General features: G+C 43.9%; 2 protein-coding genes across 3 annotated transcripts in view; both read right to left on the reverse strand.

The window, feature by feature from the left end:
• Nucleotides 1–2375: 2375 nt before the first annotated feature.
• On the reverse strand, nt 2376–6460 carry ecscr (endothelial cell surface expressed chemotaxis and apoptosis regulator). 2 transcript variants are annotated; one of them, XM_038964975.1, is made up of 11 exons: nt 6130–6460; nt 5773–5823; nt 5454–5570; nt 5291–5353; nt 4988–5110; nt 4418–4549; nt 4200–4295; nt 3333–3366; nt 3163–3233; nt 2869–2969; nt 2376–2740 (listed from the first exon to the last, which is right to left on the reverse strand). In XM_038964975.1, exons 1-11 carry the CDS (start codon nt 6185–6187, stop codon nt 2732–2734), a joined length of 855 nt encoding a protein of 284 aa, XP_038820903.1. In that variant the 5' UTR covers nt 6188–6460; the 3' UTR covers nt 2376–2731. The 2 variants fall into 2 exon arrangements, with proteins under 2 accessions (XP_038820903.1, XP_038820904.1); XM_038964976.1 differs by lacking the exon at nt 5773–5823.
• A 2164-nt stretch (nt 6461–8624) lies between these two features.
• The window catches only part of LOC120021106 (serine/threonine-protein phosphatase 2B catalytic subunit alpha isoform-like), a 34473-nt gene continuing 18335 nt past the window's right edge, over nt 8625–24762 (reverse strand). The window contains exons 7-14 of the mRNA XM_038964747.1: nt 19621–19698; nt 19378–19472; nt 14180–14305; nt 13815–13898; nt 13473–13557; nt 13194–13291; nt 11415–11465; nt 8625–8815 (exon numbers count right to left, since the gene is read on the reverse strand). Coding sequence (XP_038820675.1) covers nt 8625–8815; nt 11415–11465; nt 13194–13291; nt 13473–13557; nt 13815–13898; nt 14180–14305; nt 19378–19472; nt 19621–19698 — 808 coding nt within the window. The remainder of the gene's footprint in view (nt 8816–11414; nt 11466–13193; nt 13292–13472; nt 13558–13814; nt 13899–14179; nt 14306–19377; nt 19473–19620; nt 19699–24762) is intronic.

The following is a 24762-nucleotide window of genomic DNA, read 5'->3' on the forward strand; positions in this document are numbered from 1 at the left end:
ATCCATCTCTCCAGAAATAAGTCCCTCACTGTTGCCACATGTTATAGACCCCCTCAGCTCCCAGCTGTGTCCTGGACACCATATATGAATTGATTGCCACCCATCTATCATCAGAGTTCGTACTGCTAGGTGACCTAAATTGGGATATGCTTAACACCCCGGCTGTCCTACAATCTAAACTAGATGCCTTCAATCTCACACAAATTATCAAGGAACCTACCAGGTACAACCCTAAATCCATAAACATGGGCACCCTCATAGATATCATCCTGACCAACTTGCCCTCTAAATACACCTCTGCTGTTTTCAACCAGGATCTCAGCGATCACTGCCTCAATGCCTGCCACCGTTATGGGTCCGCGGTCAAACGACCACCCCTCATCACTGTCAAACGCTCCCTTAAACCTTCTGCGAGCAGGCCTTTCTAATTGACCTGGCCTGGGTATGCTGGGAGGATATTGACCTCATCCCGTCAGTAGAGGATGCCCGTTTGTTCTTTAAAAGTGCTTTCCTCACCATCTTAAATAAGCATGCCCCTTTCAAAAAATGTTGAACTAAGAACAGATATAGCCCTTGGTTCACTCCAGACTTGACTGCCTTTGACCAGCACAAAAACACCCTGTGGCATACTGCACTAGCTTCGAATAGTTCCCGCGATATGCAACTTTTCAGGGAAGTCAGGAACCAATACACACGGTCAGGAAAGCAAAGGCTACGCTTTTTCAAACAGAGATTTGCATCCTGCAGCACTAATTCCAAAAGGTTTTGGGACACTGTAAAGTCCATGGACCCCCCCCCCCGAAGCCCTGCTTCTCCTTCATCCAAATCCAGACAGATGATGTCCTGAAAGAGCTGCAAAATCTGGATCCCTACAAATCAGCTGGGCTAGACAATCTGGACCCTCTCTTCCGAAAATGATCCGCCGCAATTGCTGCAACCCCTATTACTAGTCTGTTCAACCTCTCCTTTGTATCGTCTGAGATTCCTTTGTATCGTATTCTTATCGGCAGATTCAACAGTCTTGGTTTCTCAAATGACTGCCTCGCCTGGTTCACTAAATACTTCTCAGAGAGAGTTCAGTGTGTCAAACTGGAGGGCCTGATGTCCGGACCTCTGGCAGTCTCTATGGGGGTGCCACAGGGTTCAATTCTCGAGCCAACTCTTTTCTCTGTATTTATCAATGATGTCGCTCTTGCTGTGGGTGATTCTTTGATCCACCTTTACGCAGACAACACCATTCTGTACACATCTGGCCCTATTTTAGACACTGTGTTAACAACCTCTAAACGAGCTTCAACGCCATACAACACTCCTTCTGTGGCCTCCAACTGCTCTTAAATGCTAGTAAAACGAAATGCATGCTCTTCAACTGATCGCTGCCCGCACCCGCCCACCTGACTAGCATCACTACTCTGGACGGTTCTGACTTAGACTATGTGGACAACTATAAATACCTAGGTGTCTGGTTAGACTGTAAACTCTACTTCCAGACTCACATTAAGCATCTCCAATCCAAAGTTAAATCTAGAATCGGCTTCCTATTTCGCAACAAAGCCTCCTTCACTCATGCTGCCAAACATACCCTCATGAAACTGACTGTCCTACCGATCCTTGACTTCGGCGATGTCATTTACAAAATAGCCTCCAACACTCTACTCAGCAAATTGGATGCAGTCTATCACAGTGCCATCCGTTTTGTCACCAAAGCCCCATATACTACCCACCACTGCGACCTGTATGCTCTCGTTGGCTGGTCCTCGCTACATATTCGTCGCCAAACCCACTGGCTCCAGGTCATCTATAAGTCTTTGCTAGGTAAAGCTCTGCCTTATCTCAGCTCACTGGTCACCATAGCAACACCCACCCGTAGCACGCGCTCCAGCAGGTATATTTCACTGGTCATCCCCAAAGCCAACACCTCATTTGGCAGCCTTTCCTTCCAGTTCTCTGCTGCCAATGACTGGAACGAATTGCAAAAATCACTAAAGTTGAAGACTTATATCTCCCTCACTAACTTTAAGCGTCAGCTGTCAGAGCAGCTTACTGATCGCTGCAGCTGTACACAGTCCATCTGTAAATAGCCCATCCAACCAACTACCTACCTCATCCTCATGTTTGTTTTTGTTTTTCTGCTCTTTTGCACACCAGTATTTCTACTTGCACATCCTCATCTGCACATATTACTCCAGTGTAAATTACTACATTTTAATTACTTCGCCACTATTGGCTTATTTATTGCCTTACCTCCTTACTTAATTTGAACACACTGTAAACAGATTTTTCTATTGTGTTATTGACTGTACGTTTGTTTATCCCATGTGTAACTCTGTGTTGTTTTTGTCGCACTGCTTTGCTTTATCTTGGCCAGGTCGCAGTTGTAAATGAGAACTTGCTCTCAACTGGCCTACCTGGTTAAATAAAGGTGAAATAAAATACAAAAATAAAAAATATATGAAACAGAACACACAACATTATCTAGATAAAGGCAGTTTTGATATCATCACACAAATACATGGGATATTTGTATTAGAATGGCAACATGTAGACACATCAGACACAACGGTAGGCCTAGTTGTAGCTTAATGTATAATATCCCCACAGCTATGAATTCAGGTGCTGTGTGGACTCCCGGTAACTTGATCTCAGATGTATAGAACAACCACTGTACTATTTTGTTTGAGTAGTTTGGTGATTTCTGTGTTTTGGAACGGAACATCTAGGGTCTTTATTTTCACACCAGCTGAAAAAAAGAACACAATATGTAATATTAACTTCAATCCATTGGATATTTGCTTTTATCTATTCTCTATAAGAAGTGGTTGTATCCATTGCAGTTAGTGCTTGTGAAGAGTTATTTCCTGAGCCCACCTTGTTGTTCAGTAGGTCCCTGTTTAGGTCCCTGTTTAGCTCCTGCTCCTCATAGTCCAGTGTTGTACTGTGAATGGAGGAGACCTGGGGGGAGTCTGTGTCTGGGGAAAAAGAGAGAGATGTTTTAGGCTCACACCATGCTCCCACATGTCTTGTATCACTGTGAATAGCGAGCCTATTTGCCCCCAATAATCATCAGCAATTATAGCTATTATAAGGAACAAAAACAGAGGCCCCTCAATATTGGTTTGGGGACTATTTCAAAGTGAAGCACTACTGTGACATTTTCCCTACCAGTTTCTGTGTTAATGGTCTTCATGGAGATCAAAGTGATGCTCTCTTTTTCTCCACTAAACGTGACATTGCTATGGAAAAAATATATGAATTACAAACATAAACAGAGACACATTCAGTTTTGTCGTACCCTATCAACACTATGCATGTGTATACTTTGGTGTGCATACCTTTCAGACACCACAGAATCACTGCTCTTTTTACCTGTGGAACAGAAACTGTGGTGATTCTCTTTGTCTGGCATGTTTGACATGATGTTCTTCACTTACTATAACTACTCTCTTCTCAAGCTGGCATGGCCATAGCTCTGGAGAACCCCAGGCATTAACAAGGCATTCTGCCTTATCCCAAGGGTTCTCAGCTATAAGCGCTGCTTACCGGTGGGACCATGTGAACTGTAATCCAGACGCTCTGTTTTAATGTTTAGAAACGTCAATAATCATCGCTTGCGATACACTTTTTATAAACATATGGAACTTATCTTTCATATCAGTGAGAAATAATCTGTCAAATAAAAAATATACACTTACTGTAGCAGGTTTCCACAGATGCATACGGCTGTGTGTCTCCAGCTGACAAACTACAGTTCCGCTACACTTCCTTCCGAGTTATGCTTACACACAGATGTTCGGAACATGCTATATAGCTAATTAGTACAGGTGGTTGTCTCCGTTGTCTGTCTTCCTTAAACAAGCGCTGTAACATGGGAATATGGCCGTGGGGGAACACTAACCCTAACCCTATAAAGGTGTGTGGTAATTTACTTTTTTTTTTTTTAAATATATAATTTCTCAAAGATACATTCCTTATGTTTCCAAAACCGTACCGCAAACCAAAGTGTGTTAACGTTCAGAACAGGGCTCTTAACAAAACTTCCCCTGGCCAGAAGAGACCTTCATGAATAAACGTTAATGGTAGTTAGCGTCTAAGAAGAGAGATCTTTACAGGTGTTAACATGGATACACATAACATACATATAGATACTAATACTCTCATGTATTCATTCTCTCACATGAATGATCATCCTTTACATTTACCTTCCTCCTTGGAGTTGCTGCACTGGTCTTTTAGGTTGACCACTGTTACTAAAACCACCATGATAATGATGAGAATGAGGATTAAACTCATGACACCTGTAGGGGAGCAACATCCCAGACAGAGTTAGTTGTACTCCACCTGAGTATAGAATATTAACACTGCACTGTTACATAACAATGTTTTAATCATCATCATCATCATGTATCGTTAAGCATACCAAAGGCAAGCATGGTGAGGCTCTTGCCCGGTGACTGAGTGGGAGGGATGTCTGTTTGTGTCCCTTTGGGTCCCTCAGAGGAAGTCACAGAGGTTGAAGTGGTTGCTGTTTGAGCAGCTGTTGATCCTAAGACTGAACACATAAACAGGCATGTAAGTCAACTTACAGCAAACACTACATGAGAAATGCTCAATTTCAAAGATATTAGGACTAGGAGATTGTTATACGGCACAACAACATGTAAGGTTGACCGTAAATGCAGCTTGCGATCATAACACACAAGTAACATGGCCAGGTCACAGTTGTAAATGAGAACTTGTTCTCAACTAGCTTACCTGGTTAAATAAAGGTGAAATATATATATATATTTTTTAAATGTGCCCTGTGAATGACACATGGCTTTCTCAGAATTCCTCACCTCTGTAAAGCACAGCTAGCAAATCAGAATTTCCTGGCTCATGATTTCCGAATACTATCCAATAACAGGATGTGCACACCATTCAGACAAAAGGCACATCAACTTGTCATCAGTAGACAGAGTACTAAGACAGACAGAGAAATAGTGTTTACCTGGTACAGCAGCAGTGTCTTGTGAGGGGGTACTAGGTATTTTAGCCTGAGCAGAGCTTCTGACATTAGGACACGATAGTCGAGGTGAGGATGTGGGTGCCTCATTGTCACTGCTGGTATTTTCTGAAACACGTCCACAACAACATCAACAAAACTCTTACTGCCTTAGGTTTATTGTAGCCTTCTGTTGGACGCTAGTAACACAAGGATTTCGCTACACCCACAATAAAATATGTGTATGTGACCAATAACATTGTATTTGATTTTGATCTAGTACAGAATGCTACATTTTCTCTGTATTACCAGGTGAGGTTGTTGATTGATTTGACTGCAGGGCACTGAGGGTTGTCACAAGAGGGTTGTCCCCTAGAAAAACAACAAAATGAACGCAATACTTTCTCTCAGTTCTACTCAAACATTAACAGAGAAAACACAGCAGATAAGCCCTATAGAAGACCAGAGTTACCTGGCGGTGGGAGTGCTGGGGAGGATGTCACATCAGTCATTGGATGGGCTGTAGTTGGGGTGGTTGCGCTGCCAGCCACATGAATAGTGTTGGATGACAGTGTTGTGGGTGAGGTCACTGTGGGTTGAAACATCTTCATCAAATATCCGTGACCTACATGGTCAGGTGATTCTTGAATGTTGACTACAATATCAGTTTCTGATGATGGTTAAACAGCTCTGGTGATCAAGCAGTTCCTTGGTCAAAATAATTTATCCAACCAAATGAATTAATTCTTAGCCAGAGTCAGAGAGTTACAGCCAACTAGGCCTAAACTCACCCATGGGAACCTCTGCCTGGTTGGTCTGATTGATGGCAGATTGGGCTGAAACTGTAACAAACAGCTCTAGTAAGGTCTGGCTTCCTCTGAACACTACAATATCAAAACAGATTTTGTCCTCTGGCTAATTAAACACATCTGATATCATTAAAAAGCACTATATTTAGTCATCTCCTGTTTTTCTAGCGTGATACAGTTAATATACAAGTACAATTTCTATCAAGAGAGAGGAAACTGCTCAAAGTAATACGTAAAAAAAATTGGATGTCAAACAGAGTTGAAAGACTATTGAAGCAATATCTATGTTAGACTAGTACCCGTAATCTGTCTGCGTTGCCTTTATTAATCTAAACCTACCTGCTGGAATGAGGAGAAACACACTCAGCAGAGGGACAGGATACAGAAGCAGATCCATGTCCAAATCCACAGCGTTTCCTCTGTCTGGAGCTTTGCAAATTCCCACTGTGTGTATGTATTATTGAATGTGTAAAATGTGTGGGGTCACTCAGGGCAAGAGAACCCACTGTCATGAACGTACTAGAGAGAGTATTGAGCCTCTCTGAGTGTGTCTGTGTATGGCAGCTGTCTCAACTTGTGGCCTGAGTGTGTGTCTGTGTGTATTTGCCTGTGTTAATGAGAGAGTATGGTTAAGGTCCTGGAAGCGAGATGTTGCCGTCGTGTTGCATATAGTGGGGGTTAGTAGCTACTTGCCCTCTACCGTGGGTTCAGTGTGAGGTGGGAGTGGTTGTCTGACGCTGTTCCCAGAGTTTCCTGTGAAAGAATGGCAGGAAGCAGATGGAATGCCCTCATGGAAACTGTAGAGAAAAGCACATTCACCCACTGTTTGGGATTCAGGTTGACTGTGAAAAAGCAGTTCCCTTGAAAACTGTGAAGCTGCCCATTTTACACACACACACACACACACACACACACACACACACACACACACACACACACACACACACACACACACACACACACACACACACACACACACACACACACACTTACTTCATCCCATGGAGCATATTGTTTGGGCGCGGCCTAACTTGTGAAAAGGCATCCTATTCCCATCATGTTGCACAATATGAGAATATATTTCCTATCTATCGATGAGAAACTGGAAGCCACACTATTGGTTCATGCATATTTTATTCAAGAGTAAAAAACGTGATTTGTCCCATAGGGCATGCTTACAATGTGTGTATCGTTTATGAAGTCAAATGGCAACAAAAAAAATTACAAGAAAAAATTGTCACAAAATCCATGAAATTCCTTCTTCAAAATAAACCATGTTTAGACCAAACAAGGATCAGAAAACAGTGGAAGGAAAAAATAACCTTAAGCTTAATCGTGAGAATAATACCAATATCATCAAGAATTATAATGAGAATATATTGTTTTCCTTTTAAAAGTAAGTGAGACACAGGATTTTCATTGTGTCCAATTTGTTTACATTTTAACAAACCATGCGATCATGCTTTGGCAGCCTGAATGTTGCTTTTCACTGAGTAATATGTTCATTCACACAATTGAACAACTTCTGTACACCAACAGAACAGAAAAAGGCTTCACACCTTAAAAAGAGCATATGTGCCTGTACAGCAAAACAATCAAATTAAATAAATCAAGAGTAATATAAAAAACTCAAAATATTGATGAAAAAAATGGAAAAAAAATGATCAAAGGAAGCAAGAATAAAAAATGATTATATAAAAAACAAAGGGGAACTTTACAAATAAAATTTGATGAAATAAATAATTAAAGTCTACTATATTGAAACATCACAATTATAATTTCACATATCAATAAGGAACTTAATTGCATGCATCGATGCGTTCCATACCGTGGATGCTGTTAAAAAACGTTGTCTTCGTTATTGTCCATCTTTATAATTCATTATATATATATATATTTTAGATTATTTTTTACTGCAACAGAAGATTTGACGTTCTATGTGCATTCTCTCTTTAGTTACAGGCAGGTGAGAAACAATCAGGTAGAGGGTGACAGAAGGTAGACCCCGAGCTGGGACCGCAGCACCTAAACATGACAGACTGTGGCTTTGGTTGGTGGAGAGGCCACAGTCAAGCCCATGTTCCACCCCTACCCCTTCCCCCGCAGGCTCATGGCATCTTACCACAAAATAAATCAAGAAAGAAAAGTTTTCAGTTAAGATCGCATTGCAAGTAGTAAAATCTACATATTTTTCATTTTCAAATGTCCTTTCTTACAAACAAGATTTAGTATTTTTTTTATTTGTATTCATTAATACTAGTAGCAAAACATGTTGACTAGCGATATCATTTCTGTATGAGATGAGATCTTGAATGAAACTCTGATTCGAAATAGTAAAATGTGTGTGTGACATGGGTACTGTACAAGAGTGTCTTGTGTCAGTCTCCATGAGGACGTACTGTAACAGACATGGGTGAACGCGTTGGACTCCAAACCCTGCCCACTTGGTCTGTGATTGGATTGAGAGAGGGAACAACAAACACACCCACAGGACCACACCCCTGGCCCTCATCCCAACAGGTTCCCCTACATCCCGCCCCGCTGGCCTCTCCTCTTTCCTGTCCTAAGCTCTGGCCCCACTCCCTTCAGTTTCCCTTTGTGGGGACCTGGCGTCTAAAAAATAAACCACCTTACCCATTTGAACGAGATGTAACATTTGATTTGTTTCTCTAATTGGATGAAAGAGCAGCAGGCGGTAGATGCAGATGTTGTGTTGTGTCTGTGGGTGTGTTATGTTATGTCTATATTCTGAGGCCTGATATCACGATTTGGCGATGTCTTGGCGCACAGCACGGCAGTCACATGGACTCTGGGGCGGGCCGTGGGGCGAAACATCACTGGCTGTTGCTGTTGTCATTGTCATTGTCTTCCGTGCCATTGGCCTCGGACATGTTCATCTTGCCCATGGACTGTCCCACGTGGTTGACCCCGACTCTTCGGGGAGGCATGCGCTCATTGATACGGTCTAGGCCCTTGGCCTCCTCGAAGCTGGCAATCTTATGCTGGGGAGAGAACCCACGGATGGCTGCAGGGAGGACAGGTGGGAGGAGAGAGAGGACATACAGGGGATCAGTATCACTGTATCATGACATCATTTATAAATTAGAAACCTTGATTTTAAATCCTTTGATATACCTCTTTGTGCACTATCATAGGAAAATGGTTAAACATAACCTACATTATATGCTTTTTACATAAAATATTATTGGGAAGTACCATACTTTGGCCTGAATGTAATAGGCTTCATTTAGACAGGCAACCCAATTCTGATTCAACACAATTCTGGTCTTTTGACCAATCAGATCAGCTCTGGAAAAAAATCTGCTGTGAAAAGATCTGATGTGATTGATCAAAATATCACCCAATGTTGCAGGCGTAAAAGAAACATACTGGTCTTGAGAAGAAAAAAAACTGTCGGGGGAGGTTCTCTTCTGCACTGTTCAACCAATCCAGTAAATGTGGAGGAGGAGTTAAGATGGAGTGTCGCCTTGTTAACGTCCAAAAGCGGAAGTCGTGTCACAGGCTTTCTTTACATTTCCCATGGAAATGGGAAGATCCAGTTGTTGGGGACTCGGCAGAGGATAGAAATGGGCTGCCTGTCTAAACGCAGCCTTTGAAAATGTTTCTATTTTTGCTACGTTCTCATGTCACACAGCAGTCAAAGCTAGCATTGTGAATTCAAAGATAATTTGACACAAGTCTAGAAAGACATCTGAACACAGCTTAGAGTAAAATAAAGACGATTTGAATAGATTTAATTGTGGACAGAGTGATATCAGAAACCTTAAGATATCCATAGGCTCCTCTGAGAGAAATATCTGAGAGAATGAGTCAATGACACTCAGCCAGAAACTCACAGACAAACAACCACAACTTACAACAATAGAACCCTCCTTTACTAGAACAGCACACTTGTTTACAGCAATAGAACCCTCCTTTACTAGAATCGCACACTTGTTTACAACAATAGAACCCTCCTTTACTAGAATCACACACTTGTTTACAACAATAGAACCCTCCTTTACTAGAATCGCACACTTGTTTACAACAATAGAACCCTCCTTTACTAGAATAGCACACTTGTTTACAACAATAGAACCCTCCTTTACTAGAATCACACACTTGTTTACAACAATAGAACCCTCCTTTACTGGAATAGCACACTTGTTTACAACAATAGAACCCTCCTTTACTAGAATTGCATACTTGTTTACAGCAATAGAACCACCCTCCTTTACTAGAATAGCACACTTGTTTACAACAATAGAACCCTTGTTTACTAGAATCGCACACTTGTTTACAACAATAGAACCCTCCTTTACTAGAATCACACACTTGTTTACAACAATAGAACCCTCCTTTACTAGAATCGCACACTTGTTTACAACAATAGAACCCTTGTTTACTAGAATAGCACACTTGTTTACAACAATAGAACCCTCCTTTACTAGAATTGCATACTTGTTTACAACAATAGAACCCTTGTTTACTGGAATAGCACACTTGTTTACAACAATAGAACCCTTGTTTACTAGAATGGCACCCTCCTTTAATAACTTTGACAAACTTCCCCTCATGGAAAAGCAACCTTGTTTGCTAGAATAGCACCCTTGTTTACGGTTGTTATAATTATGTATCATGAAGCCAACATGACATTACAGTACCAGTTGCATGACATAATCGTGTTGCTCCGTACATCGTCCTGTTAGTGTATTAGTTCATGCTCGTTCATTTAAGCCTGTCGCGATGCAGGCAGTTGTTTAACTGCAGCTGTCAAATGCTGCATCATGACATTGTCAGGTCACTGTGAGAGCATCAGGTGTCCAGAGACTCCAGAGACGGAAGAAGAAGCGAGACATCTCACTCGCTCCTTTTTTCTGGTTCATATACAGACAATGAACTAAGCAGACCAGACCCAGCTGCTAACGCATTGGTGCCTATTGGAGAGCCAGCCCTTAAGTAGACCGGATCTCTAACCATTTTTTTCAATGTTAAATGGCCTGAGTGGGACATCTTCATTTATTCACTATCTTTGGAGACTCTATTGTTCACATAGATGACACATCATGCTCATGATACCATTCATTTGACTTCATGATGCATACTGAATTTCACCTTAGCGCTCGCCTGTCTCCTGTTCTCCCTGCATGCGATGCATCTTTGAACCAGATGGGGGCGGAAGATAAGCCAAATCCAAAAAATAAAAGAAGGAATCATGCCTGAGCATAAAAAGATACCCGAAACTATCATGCAGCTCTTGGTAGCACCTCACTTTGCATGACTTAAATTACTTACATACAATAACAAATCTATGTGTTTATATTTATATGTAAGGTATCAAACTTGATCAAACTTCGAAAAGGCTTTGTTTTTCCTGAGCACACCATGTAATTAATGTAAAATACATCTCTTGATCCTTACATCATAACTGATATAGTTGAGATATCTTGTAATCAAGATACTGCAAAGTTCTGTGCTACCCATTCTAAATCTAACTGTCCCCCTGATAAGTTGCTAAATGCAGGCTGAATATGTACTACTATTGTAACTGATGGGTAGTTGACCCAATGCATGTCCTGCAGGCCAGCCTGCTGAGAGAGGTGGGGTGGGGGACACAGCTTTACCTTCTCCGTCCTCAGTTTCTGTGTCGATTGCTTCAATGGCCTCGGTGGTGGCTGGGGGGGGAAAGGAGGGGAGCGAGTTACTTCTGACAAAGCCATGCAGAATGCAGAATGCAGCCCCCGGCGGTAGGTAGGCAGCTGGCTAGAGACCAGCAAGAGACCAGGCAGTGAGAGACGCATGTACCGCAGCAACACAGCCAGACTGAGTGGCCAGAGGCCTGGGGAACACCCCATGGCTGGGCTTGAGAGACTCTGGAGGGTCACAGGACCTGACTGAACTCGGGTAACACTGTGGGAGGCATCCAGAATTTCAAAGGTCAACTCAATAGGAGTAAACACAGGTGAGGTGAGACGACTGGTGAGGTGAGACGACTGGCGAGGTGAGACGACTGGCGAGGTGAGATGGTGAGACGACTGGTGAGGTGAGACGACTGGCGAGGTGAGATGGTGAGGTGAGATGGTGAGACGACTGGCGAGGTGAGATGGTGAGACGACTGGCGAGGTGAGACGACTGGCGAGGTGAGATGGTGAGACGACTGGTGAGGTGAGACGACTGGCGAGGTGAGATGGTGAGGTGAGATGGTGAGACGACTGGCGAGGTGAGACGACTGGCGAGGTGAGACGACTGGCGAGGTGAGACAACTGGCGAGGTGAGACGACTGGTGAGGTGAGATGGTGAGACGACTGGTGAGGTGAGACGACTGGCGAGGTGAGACGACTGGCGAGGTGAGACAACTGGCGAGGTGAGATGGTGAGACAACTGGTGAGGTGAGACGACATACGAGGTGAATCGGTGAGGTGAGACGACTGGCGAGGTGAGACTGGCGAGGTGAGATGACGAGGTGACTGTTGAGGTGAGATGACGAGGTGACTGGTGAGGTGAGATGACGAGGTGACTGGTGAGGTGAGATGACGAGGTGACTGGTGAGGTGAGATGACGAGGTGACTGGTGAGGTGAGATGACGAGGTGACTGGTGAGGTGAGATGATAAGATGACTGGTGAGGTGAGATGAGATGACTGGTGAGGAGACTGGTGAGGTGAGATGACGAGATGACTGGTGAGGTGAGGTAACTGGTGAGGTGAGATGACTGGTGAGGTGAGATGACTGGTGAGGTGAGATGACATGACTGGTGAGGTGAGATGACTGATGATGTGAGATGACTGGTGAGGTGAGATGACTGGTGAGGTGAGATGACTGGTGAGGTGAGATGACTGGTGAGGTGAGATGACTGGTGAGGTGAGATGACGAGATGACTGGTGAGGTGAGATGAGATGACTGGTGAGGAGACTGGTGAGGTGAGATGACGAGATGACTGGTGAGGTGAGGTAACTGGTGAGGTGAGATGACTGGTGAGGTGAGATGACTGGTGAGGTGAGATGACATGACTGGTGAGGTGAGATGACTGATGATGTGAGATGACTGGTGAGGTGAGATGACTGGTGAGGTGAGATGACTGGTGAGGTGAGATGACTGGTGAGGTGAGATGACTGGTGAGGTGAGATGACTGGTGAGGTGAGATGGTGAGACTGTCTCTCTCTAGTGTCAGCTGTAGCTAAAGGGGGCAGAATCTGCAGGCCTCCAGAGTCAAGGGTGGCTGCCCAAACCTGGGTCAGAAACAAAGGGACCAGAGGACGAATACGAAGACAAAGACCCACGGAGAGAGGGAGAGCGACGGAGACTGTGACAAAGGGAAGAGTCACAGTGATAGAAAGAGGAACGGACAGACAGTGAGGGAAGGGAGGGAGGGATAGAACAGCCCTGGCCTGGGCCTCGTCCTCACCACTCTGTAGGGTCTGTTTGCCCCCGGAGAGCACACCGCTGGGCAGCATACCAGTAGGTGTCAGACCCTTCAGCGTCAACACGTTCTCGCTCTCCTCCCTGCAGGACACACAGAACAGCACCACACACAGGTCAGAGGACATCCACAATGGTCACTCATGTATGCTTCTACTGTATATCCACTCTATTATAATAACTATATGCTCAGTATTAGAGATGTGTTCATGTGCAACAGCTACAGTAGAAAGCTGATGTGAGGCGAGGTGGAGAACGTTTTCACCGAAGCACTTTGAACATCGTGGCCATTTTCCCAATGGCGCGGATTTTGTTCCTGATCACCTCCTTCCGAGCTGCAGCTGCGTTGGCTAGAAAGAGACAACACTCATTTTCAGATATTAGGAATGAGTCTATGGGCCACATTGAAATGATCGATTTATATTCTTTACTGGTAATTCAATGAGCCCCTCATAACAAATAAACACCCAGAGGACATACCATCTACGAATACCATAATAGTACGTGCTTTTACTTGTTTATCGGGACCCACTGTATGCCAGGGAGAGGAGTGTGAGACACTGCAGTTCTAATGGGCTCTTAACAGTACTGTATACCAGTGACTAACCATCTAAGATCTCTTGGTCGTCTCCGTCGTTCATGAGCTCGTCGTCAGAGCAGATGCTCAACACGTTCACCAGCATCTCTGTGACTGGGGAGAGGTAAAAAGCTATTAGATGAGGGCGCTGCTGTACATATTTGTTTACGATAAAATGTAGCAAGAGGGTAAATCTAGAAGAACACGGTCATCTCTGAGCCCATCAGTCAGAGAACATGGATGTGTCCTGCTGAATGTTTGTCTAGACTAGCAAATGAAGATGACTCTCAGCACTCAGCTCAAATTAATGATTAAAATGATTAAAACAGCGCAGTATAGTCATCATTACACATAGACATGGTCTACTAAGGATTGGGAAAGGGTGGTAGTGGTACCTTTCTCCCCCACAAAGGGCAGGGACCAGGTGAACACGTCCATGAAGTTGGGCAGCCAGTAGGGATGAGGGGAGCAGTTGAACTGCCGGATGTTCATCACGTTGTTCTCATACTTCAGTACTGCAGCTGTGGAGGGGGAAAAACACAAGGGACATGTAAACATAAAAATGTCTGCATCTACAAGGATACACACATACTACACAAAACATAGTAGGTTTACAGAAAGAACACAGTAAGAAACGTCCATCAGTGTGTTGAGCACATCACGCTGTACATCACTGAGTGATACATTAATCACGCTGTACATCACTGAGTGATACATTAATCACGCTGTACATCACTGAGTGATACATTAATCACGCTGTACATCACTGAGTGATACATTAATCACGCTGTACATCACTGAGTGATACATTAATCACGCTGTACATCACTGAGTGATACATTAATCACGCTGTACATCACTGAGTGATACATTAATCACGCTGTACATCATTAATGCCGTGGATTTCTCCATTTTGAGCCCACTCCTATATCAATGGCGCAGCGTGCGGTATTTTGCTGAAAGCATATGCATGACAATACGTTTGAAATCCTGTCAATTCCCAAGACGGCATTGTTTTTCCCCTCTCACACCGACGTTTCATGCCTCCAGTTGCGGACAGAAAACAGAGCATAATGATGTGCCTCTTCTGCAGGCATATTCACAGTGACTGAAAGGACCAAAGAAGGTCATTTTGAAGAAAACAATTTGAGAAAAAAAAGCACGTCTTTGAAACAGCAGTGGTTGATGGGAGCTAGCTCTTGGATTATTATGACAGTGCTTCCCTATTTTACTTCCACTATATACAGGATAAGCATGATATGAGTTTTGTTTCTTGACAAACAGATGCTACAGAAAGGAACCTTTTTACTCATAGAGGTAACACAATCCATGAAATCAAACAAATTATTTTTCAAAAATAAATAAAAGACATCTGTATAAAACAATGAAGAACATCTAATAATCTATCAAATCACACCAAGAGCAGAGGTCTAATTACACACTGGCTGTTCAGAGTAGCCTGAAGATAGTAGGCTGGAGCAACATTCATAGTCTTATGGGGATGCACACCTTGATATGTGTATGTGTTTGTGTGGGTGTGTGAGAGAGACATTGACACAGTGAAAGAAACAGACAGAGGCAGAGACAGAGTGACAGACAAAGAAAGAGAGAAACAGAGCGAGAGAGAGGCATTGGACACAGAGAAAGAGACAGACTGGCAGAGACAGACAGAAACAGACAGAGAAAAAGACATAGCAACAGGCAGAGACAGAAACAGAGGAAGAGACAGAGACAGAGGAAGAGACAGGAAGAGAAAGGGACAGAGACAAAAATAGAGACATACACAGAAAGAGACAGAGAGAAACAGTGGCACAGGACAGTGACAGAGAAAGGAGATGAGATGATCAACCATTAGGTGCTCCTCTGGAGCCCCAGAAGTGAAGTGCTGACGCTGTTCCATCAGGAGATATAAAACTACATGGAGATGGCCAGGCATACCGACAGTCCCTCCCACACTCTTACCATGGCTCACTATCCATCTCCATCAAGCCACACAATGAACAGCACCCACCAACACACATATGATCCAACATACATTCACTACGTATATACTTGTTCACATAGACTCATACGTTAACACTACAAATACATACCCTTATATATCAAATAAAATACACAAAAAATATGGAGAAATATTCAGACCCCTTGACTTGTTCCACATTTTATTTCTGTCACGTGTGCTCCCTCTCCGGCTTCTAGGTCATCAGGCTGCTCACAATGGCGCACACCTGTCACCATCATTACCCGCACCTACGCGTTGTCAGACTCACCTGGACTCCATCACTTCCTTGATTACCTGACCTATATATGTCACTCCCTTTGGTTCCTTCCCCAGGTGTCATTGTTTCATGTCTGCGTTGTTCGAGGTTCTGGTTTTGTATTATGTTCTGTTTATTTTATTAACACCCACTCCCTGAATTTGCTTCCAGACTCTCAGCGCACATCATTACAATTACATTACAGCCTTCTTCTAAAATTGATTAAATAGATGTTTTTCCCTCATCAATCGACACACAATACCTCATAATGATAAACATCTTTTTTTTTTTTTTTTTAAATGTTAGCTAATTTATTAAAATAAAAAACAGAAATACCTTACATAAGTATTCAGACCCTTTACACAGTACTTTGTTGAAGCACCTTTGGCAGCGATTACAGCCTTGAGTCTTATGTATCATGCTACAAACTTGGCACACCTGTATTTGGGGAGTTACTCCCATTCTTCTCTGCAGATCCTCTCAAGCTCTGACAGGTTGGATGGGGAGCGTTGCTGCAAAGCTATTTTCAGGTCTCTCCAGAGATGTTCAAGCCCGGGCTCTGGCTGGCCCACTCAAGTACATAAAGAGACTTCTCCCAAAGCCACTCCTACGTTGTCTTGGCTGTGTGCTTAGGGTCGTTGTCCTGTTGGAAGGTGGACCTTCGCCCCCAGTCTGAGGTCCTGAGCGCTCTGGAGCAGGTTTTCATCAAGGATCTCTTTGTACTTTGCTCCGTTCATCTTTGCCTTGATCCTGACTAGTCTCCCAGTCCCTGCTGCTGAAAAACACCCCCACAGCATGATGCTGCCACCACCATGCTTCAACGTAGGGATGGTGCAAGGTTTCCTCCAGACGTGACACTTGGCAATCAGGCCAAAGAGTTCACTATTATTCTACAATGTAGAATGAGTAGGTGTGTCCAAACCCTTGACTGGTACTGTGTACAGTTGAAGTCGGAAGTTTACATACACTGATTGATTGAGAGTCATTAAAACTGGTTTTTCAACCACTCCACAAATTTCTTGTTAACAAACTATAGTTTTGGCAAGTAGGTTAGGACATCTACTTTCTGCACGACACAAGAAACTTTTCCAACAATTGTTTACAGAAAAATGATTTCACTTATAACTCACTGTATCATAAGTCCAGTGGGTCAGAAGTTTACATACACTAAGATGACTGTGCCTTTAAAGAGCTTGTAAAATTCCATAAAATGATGTCATGGCTTTAGAAGCTTCTGATAGGCTGATTGACATCATTTGAGTCAATTGGAGGTGTACCTGTGGATGTTTTTCAAGGCCTACCTTCAAACTCCGTGCCTCTTTGCTTGACACCATGGGAAAATCAAAAGAAATCAGCCAAGACCTCAGAAAAAAATGGTATACCTCCACAAGTCTGGTTCATCCGTGGGAGCAATTTCCAAACGCCTGAAAGTACCACATTCATCTGTACAAACAATAGTACGCAAGTATAAACACCATGGGACAACACGCAGGAGACGCCTTCTGTCTCCTATAGATAAACCTACTTTGGTGCGAAAAGTGCAAATCAATCTCAGAACAACAGCAAAGGACCTTGTGAAAATGCTGGAGGAAACAGGTACAAAAGTATCTATATCCACAGTAAAACATGTCCTATATCGACATAACCCGAAAGGCCGTTCAGCAAGGAAGAAGCCACTACTCCAAAACCGCCATAAAAAAAGCCAGACTACGGTTTGCAACTGCACATGGGGACAAAGATAATACTTTTTGGAGAAATGTCCTCTGGTCTGATGAAGCAACATCTCAAGACATCAGTCAGGAAGTTAAAGCTTGGTCGCAAATGGGTCTTCCAAATGGACAATGACCCCAAGCATACTTCCAAAGTTGTGGCAAAATAGCTTAAGGACAACAAAGTCAAGGTTTTGGAGTGGCCATCACAAAGCCCTGACCTCAATCCTATAGAAAATTTGTGGGCAGAACTGAAAAAGCATGTGCGAGCAAGGAGGCCTACAAACCTGACTCAGTTACACTGGGTTGGCGCCCCCCCTTGGGTTGTGCCGTGGCGGAGATCTTTGTGGGCTATACTTGGCCTTGTCTCAGGATGGTAAGTTGGTGGTTGAAGATATCCCTCTAGTGGTGTGGGGGCTGTGCTTTGGCAAAGTGGGTGGGGTTATATCCTGCCTGTTTGGCCCTGTCCGGGGGTATCATCGGATGGGGCCACAGTGTCTCCTGACCCCTCCTGTCTCAGCCTCCGGTATTTATGCTGAAGTAGTTTATGTGTCGGGGGGCTAGGGTCAGTCTGTTATATCTGGAGTATTTCTCCTGTCTTATCCAGTGTCCTGTGTGAATTTAGGTATGCTCTCTCTAATTCTCTCTTTCTCTCTTTCTTTCTTTCTCTCTCTCAGAGGACCTGAGCCATAGGACCATGCCTCAGGACTACCTGGCATGATGACTACTTGCTGTCCCCAGTCCACCTGGCCGTGCTGCTGCTCCAGTTTCAACTGTTCTGCCTGCGGCTATGGAACCCTGACCTGTTCACCGGACGTGCTACCTCTCCCAGACCTGCTGTTTTCAACTCTCTAGAGACAGCAGGAGCGGTAGAGATACTCTCAATGATCGGCTATGAAAAGCCAACTGACATTTACTCCTGAGGTGCTGACTTGTTACACCCTCGACAACTACTGTGATTATTATTATTTAACCATGCTGGTCATTTATGAACATTTGAACATCTTGGCCATGTTCTGTTATAATCTCCACCCGGCACAGCCAGAAGAGAACTGGCCACCCCTCATAGCCTGGTTCCTCTCTAAGTTTCTTCCTAGGTTTTGGACTTTCTAGGGAGTTTTTCCAAGCCACCGTGCTTCTACACCTGCATTGCTTGCTGTTTGGGGTTTTAAGCTGGGTTTCTGTATAGCACTTTGATATATCAGCTGATGTAAGAAGGGCTATATAAATACATTTGATTTTGAAATTTGATTTGAGTTACACCAGCTCTGTAAGGAGGAATGGGCAAAAATTCACCCAACTTATTGTGGGAAGCTTGTGGAAGGCTACCCAAAAATTTGACCCAAGTTAAACAATTTAAAGGCAATGCTACCAAATACTAATTGAGTGTATGTAAACTTCTGACACACTGGGAATATGATGAAAGAAATAAAAGCTGAAATACATCATTCTCTCTACTATTATTCTGACATTTCACATTCTTAAAATAAAGTGGTGATCCTAACTGACCTAAGACAGGGAATTTTTACTTGGATTAAATGTCAGGAATTTTGAAAAACTGAGTTTAAATGTATATGTATGTATGTATATAAAAACTCTACAAATAAATAGAATAGACAGACTGACCTTTGTTGTTGTAAACGTCAAGGTAGTTTGGCGCTGAGAAGATGGTGATGAGGGAGGGGAAGCCGGTGGTTTGGCTCTTGCGGTACATGCGGTAGCTATAGGACAGCGCAGAGAGAGAGGGGGACGGGTTTTCAGGTTAATCATCTGGATGAATCATCAATCGTATTAAAGCTAAAAGTGTTTGTAAGAGAGAGAAAGAAAAAGATATAAAGAGAGAGAGAAAGATGTGGTGTTGGTACATACCCAGCATCTTGTGCTTCATGTGCTCGGATGACTGATAATAAGTTATTGTTCTGTAGGAACTCACATACAGCTGGATAACTGCACGGCAGAAAAAGGAGAGAAGGTTTGGGGATGGCATATTTAAATTCACACTGTTTGACACATACAACAGAGCAACACAGCTAGCACTGACCTATGTAACCAAACAACATGCAGAATACGTACTGTAAGTATTGTGTAACAGAGCATATCTGAATACACAGCGGAAAAACACTTTCTGACTATATTACAGTCACGAAACAGAGAATACAATATGATTCCCCTGGTCCAGCCACAGACTAGAACATTGACATTGTCCTACAACACAACAAAACAGTTCAGAGCGTCAGCAAGCGTCAGTGTGTTGTTATCAGAGCACTGCTCAGTATGATGTAAGTCAGAGCAGCCCAGGCCAACCCAGCCCATCACAGCCCAGCCCATCCCAGCCCATCCCAGGCCAACCCAGCCCATCACAGCCCAGCCCATCCCAGGCCAACCCAGCCCATCCCAGCCCAGCCCATCCCAGGCCAACCCAGCCCATCACAGCCCAGCCCATCCCAGGCCAACCCATCCCATCCCAGGCCAACCCAGCCCATCCCAGGCCAACCCAGCCCATCACAGCCCAGCCCATCACAGCCCAGCCCATCCCAGGCCAACCTAGCCCATCACAGCCCAGCCCATCCCAGGCCAACCCAGCCCATCACAGCCCAGCCCATCACAGCCCAGCCCATCACAGCCCAGCCCATCCCAGGCCAACCCAGCCCATCACAGCCCAGCCCATCACAGCCCAGCCCATCCCAGGCCAACCCAGCCCATCACAGCCCAGCCCATCCCAGGCCAACCCAGCCCATCCCAGGCCAACCCAGCCCATCACAGCCCAGCCCATCCCAGGCCAACCCAGCCCATCCCATCCCAGCCCATCCCAGCCCATCCCAGGCCAACCCAGCCCATCCCAGGCCAACCCAGCCCATCCCAGGCCAACCCAGCCCATCCCATCCCAGCCCATCCCAGCCCATCCCAGGCCAACCCAGCCCATCCCATCCCAGCCCATCCCAGCCCATCCCAGCCCATCCCAGGCCAACCCAGCCCATCCCATCCCAGCCCATCCCAGCCCATCATATCCCACAGCTCCCAGTTCGCCCCAAAGCAACCTAATACCACTCACTGGCTCAAAAACACAACAAACCATGTCAGCTATTATCTGACTGCTAACTGGCTGTCAGTTCTACCCTGACAGGTAATGTGAGAGGGTTGCTACATTTCCCCATCCTTTAAGCCAACTGTTAACAAGATGGCCGGTTTGACAGCATTGTTCCTCCGCCTCTCTCTCTTCCCTCAACACAGATCACTCCTTCCCTTCCATCTCTCTTCCTATCACTTGCTCCAGTTTGGGCTGGAGGAGTGGGTTGTCATAGCAACAGCTCATTGCAGAGCCCCAGGGGAATTGTGGGATAGATGGCAGTGTTGAGCTGATACCGGCCCCTGCCCGGACTCTTGTTTTACACCCACGATGCATTTCAACCGCCTGGTTTGGAGTAGGAGGTTCCTATACACATTTCTACTCCTCCTCGCATCTCCTCTACATCCCTCTCCTTCAACCTCACAACCCCCAGCAGCAGTCTAATGTATCACCCCTCTGTATGTCACTCCGTCCTGCTGATTCAGACAGAGATACAGTTTTAGCTTCAGCTCGATTCCATTCCGATACCTGAAGGTCTGAATGTGTATATGGTCATATAATCGTATAGTCTATTTTGTGAGATGATGAACAGAAAAAAGAGAGACTATGATCGCCATAATTAAAACATGCACATTTCTGTTAAATTATCAGATTCATAAAATAACAGGATAACAAAGGTTATGAAAAAATGGTATGCACATGCTGACGACTCAAGCTATATCTGTGTCAGATTTGGCTCCTGGGGCGTTTCTCTGAACCTGTGTATTGGTAAAACTTTCAGGTGCTGAAACCTTAGGGTTACAGGGTGACTGATGAGAATCATTACAGAGACGTTCCCTGAAGAAAATATTATAACCCTTCACTGACAAACCAGGCCATAAGCCTTTTCACCTCATCTTATCAAAACAAGCTCAGTCCACCACCTAGCAACAAGGATGCTGGGTGGAACTACATAAAGTGTTTTGTGGCTGTCTGATAGTTCCCTAAATGTATTACTGTGGTCAGTCAGAATGAGACAACACACATAAACACACAAAGCCTTTTAGACATGTACATAAGCCAGCTGGGATCCATCCACACCACCTACAATCACCAGGGATACCATATTCCCCCTCACAAACTGACTGACCAACGCCCTGTGAGGTGCACTTGTTTCTGTGTGTAAATGCATCTAATGAGGATGTTTTAATCTAACACAGCCATGCATTGTACGAAACTCTCCATCCATCCCAGGGCCACCCCTAGCTTTTTGGGGGCCCTAAGCAAGATTTTTTTTGGGGGGCCCCCAACCACCTTGCGGGCAAAACATTTTAGTGCCCTCCCTCTTGGCAGTGGATTTTTTTCTTGTTGCAGTGTTAGACTTAATTTCCCGCAACTCTACACATTTTACCATTAAGCGGAGAGAAGTTTTGTAGTTTTATAGTTAATTTCCTGCAGTTCTAAATATTTTTATGTAACATCTTATGCCATGTTCAAATGATATCTGAGTAAGAGTGACTAACAAAATCATTGAGGACCCCTGGGGAAATTCTATTATTTTATACTAATATAATTGCTCAGAGAAAGAGATTCTGTTTAAGAAGAAAAAAAAGGTAGAGGTCAAAATTAGACACCCCTAAAGATTCTTATGAATAATGTAGTCAAAAGTCTAGTATTTGGTCCCATATTTGCATGCAATGAGTACAGTACATCAAGCTCGTGACTCTACAAACTAGTTGGATGCATTTTGCAGTTCGTTTTGGTTGTATTTTATTTGATTTTGTGCCCAATAGGAATGAACGGTAAATCTTGTATTGTGTCATTTTGGAGTCACTTTTATTGTAAATAAGAATAGAATATGTTTCTAAACACTTCTATATTAATGTGGATGCTACCATGATTATGGATAATCCTGAATGAATTATGAAATGAAAGTTACAGAGGGTCAAAGATTATATCCCCAAGACATGCTAACCTCCCCTTTTATTGGTAATGGTGAGAGGTAATGGTGAGAGGTTAGCATGTCTTGGGGGTATGATCTTTGACCTTCTGTAACTTTCTCACTCATTATTATTCAGGATTTATTCAGGATTATCCGTAATCATGGTAGCATCCACATGAATGTAGAAGTGTTTAGAAACATATTCTATTCTTATTTGCAATAAATTGACACAATACATTATTTACCATTGTCACGATCGTCTTGAGGATATTGAGTGGACCAAGGCGCAGCGTGTGAAAAATACATGCTCTTTTATTTAGAGACGAGTGAAACACGAAACGAACACTTACAACAAACGACCGTGAAGCTACAAACGTAAGTGCAATACAAAAAGCTACAAACGTTCTACATAGACAATTACCCACAAAACCCAATGCCTATGGCTGCCTTAAATATGGCTCTCAATCAGAGACAATGAACCACAGCTGCCTCTAATTGAGAACCAATCTAGGCAGCCATAGACATACAAACACCTAGACAAGACACTGACCCATTTAACATACAAACCCCTAGACAATCCAAAAACACATACATTCCCCATGTCACACCCGGACCTAACTAAAATAATAAGGAAAACAAAGAATACTAAGGCCAGGGCGTGACAACCATTCATAATATATCCATTGTTTAGCTGGAATGGAATGTCCGTATCCTGTATATTTGACTGTGATATGTGGTTGCCTCACCTAGCGATCTCAAGATGAATGCACTAACTATAGGTCACCCTGGATAAGAGTGTCTGCTAAATGACTCAAATGTAAATGTTTTACATACAGATCTCATATTACTGTACTGAATTATTATTGTTATTTTCTTTGTTAATATTGGTGTCACAAATCTATTAATTGTATATTTATTTATAAACAAATATAGTTATTTGTTACATTTGACTGTGTGAAACTGTAACACTGTGTAAAACTGTGTAAAATCTAGCAGCGCTACTTATTTCTCTGACAGTGAGCCGGGTATACAGTGGGGCAAAAAAGTATTTAGTCAGCCACCAATTGTGCAAGTTCTCCCACTTAAAAAGATGAGAGAGGCCTGTAATTTTCATCATAGGTACACTTCAACTATGACAGACAAAATGAGAAAAAAAATCCAGAAAATCACATTGTAGGATTTTTAATGAATTTATTTGCAAATTATGGATATAGCATTTTGGAATGAAACTCTTCAATTGCAAAACTGCTGATGCATTACCAAATTTAGAAATTGCACATTGTGTATTCTACTTTTTATGTGTGTGCACTTTTGACCCCTTTTTCTCCCCAATTTCGTGATATCCAATTGGTAGTTACAATCTTGTCCCATCGCTGCAAATCCCTTACGTACTCGGGAGAGGCGAAGGTTGAGAGCCATTCGTCCTCAGAAACACGACCCCGCCAAGCCGTACTGCTTCTTGACACAATGCCCGCTTAACCCGGAAGCCAGCCGCATCAATGTGTCGGAGGAAACACCGTACACCTGGCGACCGAAGTCAGTATGCATGCACCCGGCCCACTACAAGAGTCGCTAGAACGCGATGGGACAAGGACATCCTTGCCGTCCAAACCCTCCCCTAACCTGGACAACGCTGGCCCAATTGTGTGCCGGCTCAAGGGTCTCCTGGTCGCGGCTGGCTGCGACACAGCCCAGGATCAAACCCAGATCTGTAGTGACACCTCAAGCACTGCGATGTAATGCCTTAGACCACTGCGCCACTCGAGAGGCCCGTATTCTACTTGCTAACTCTCAAAACTAATTTGAGACCCAGATTGAGTTTCTTTTTTGGGGGCTTGGGGGCCCCCTAGCGGCCGTGGGGGGCATTAGTCTACCCGCAGTAGTATACCCACAGTAGGATACCCGCAGTAGTCTGTAGTCTGTGTATAGGCAGAGGTTGAGCTGACCCATCCCTTCCTGCCGCCAACCCCTCTACCCCTCCCCTCAGCCACTGCCATCCACAGCCCCATCAAAGTTTTGTCAG

This window comes from Salvelinus namaycush, chromosome 26 (assembly GCF_016432855.1).
Source record: "Salvelinus namaycush isolate Seneca chromosome 26, SaNama_1.0, whole genome shotgun sequence".
NCBI lineage: Eukaryota > Metazoa > Chordata > Actinopteri > Salmoniformes > Salmonidae > Salvelinus > Salvelinus namaycush.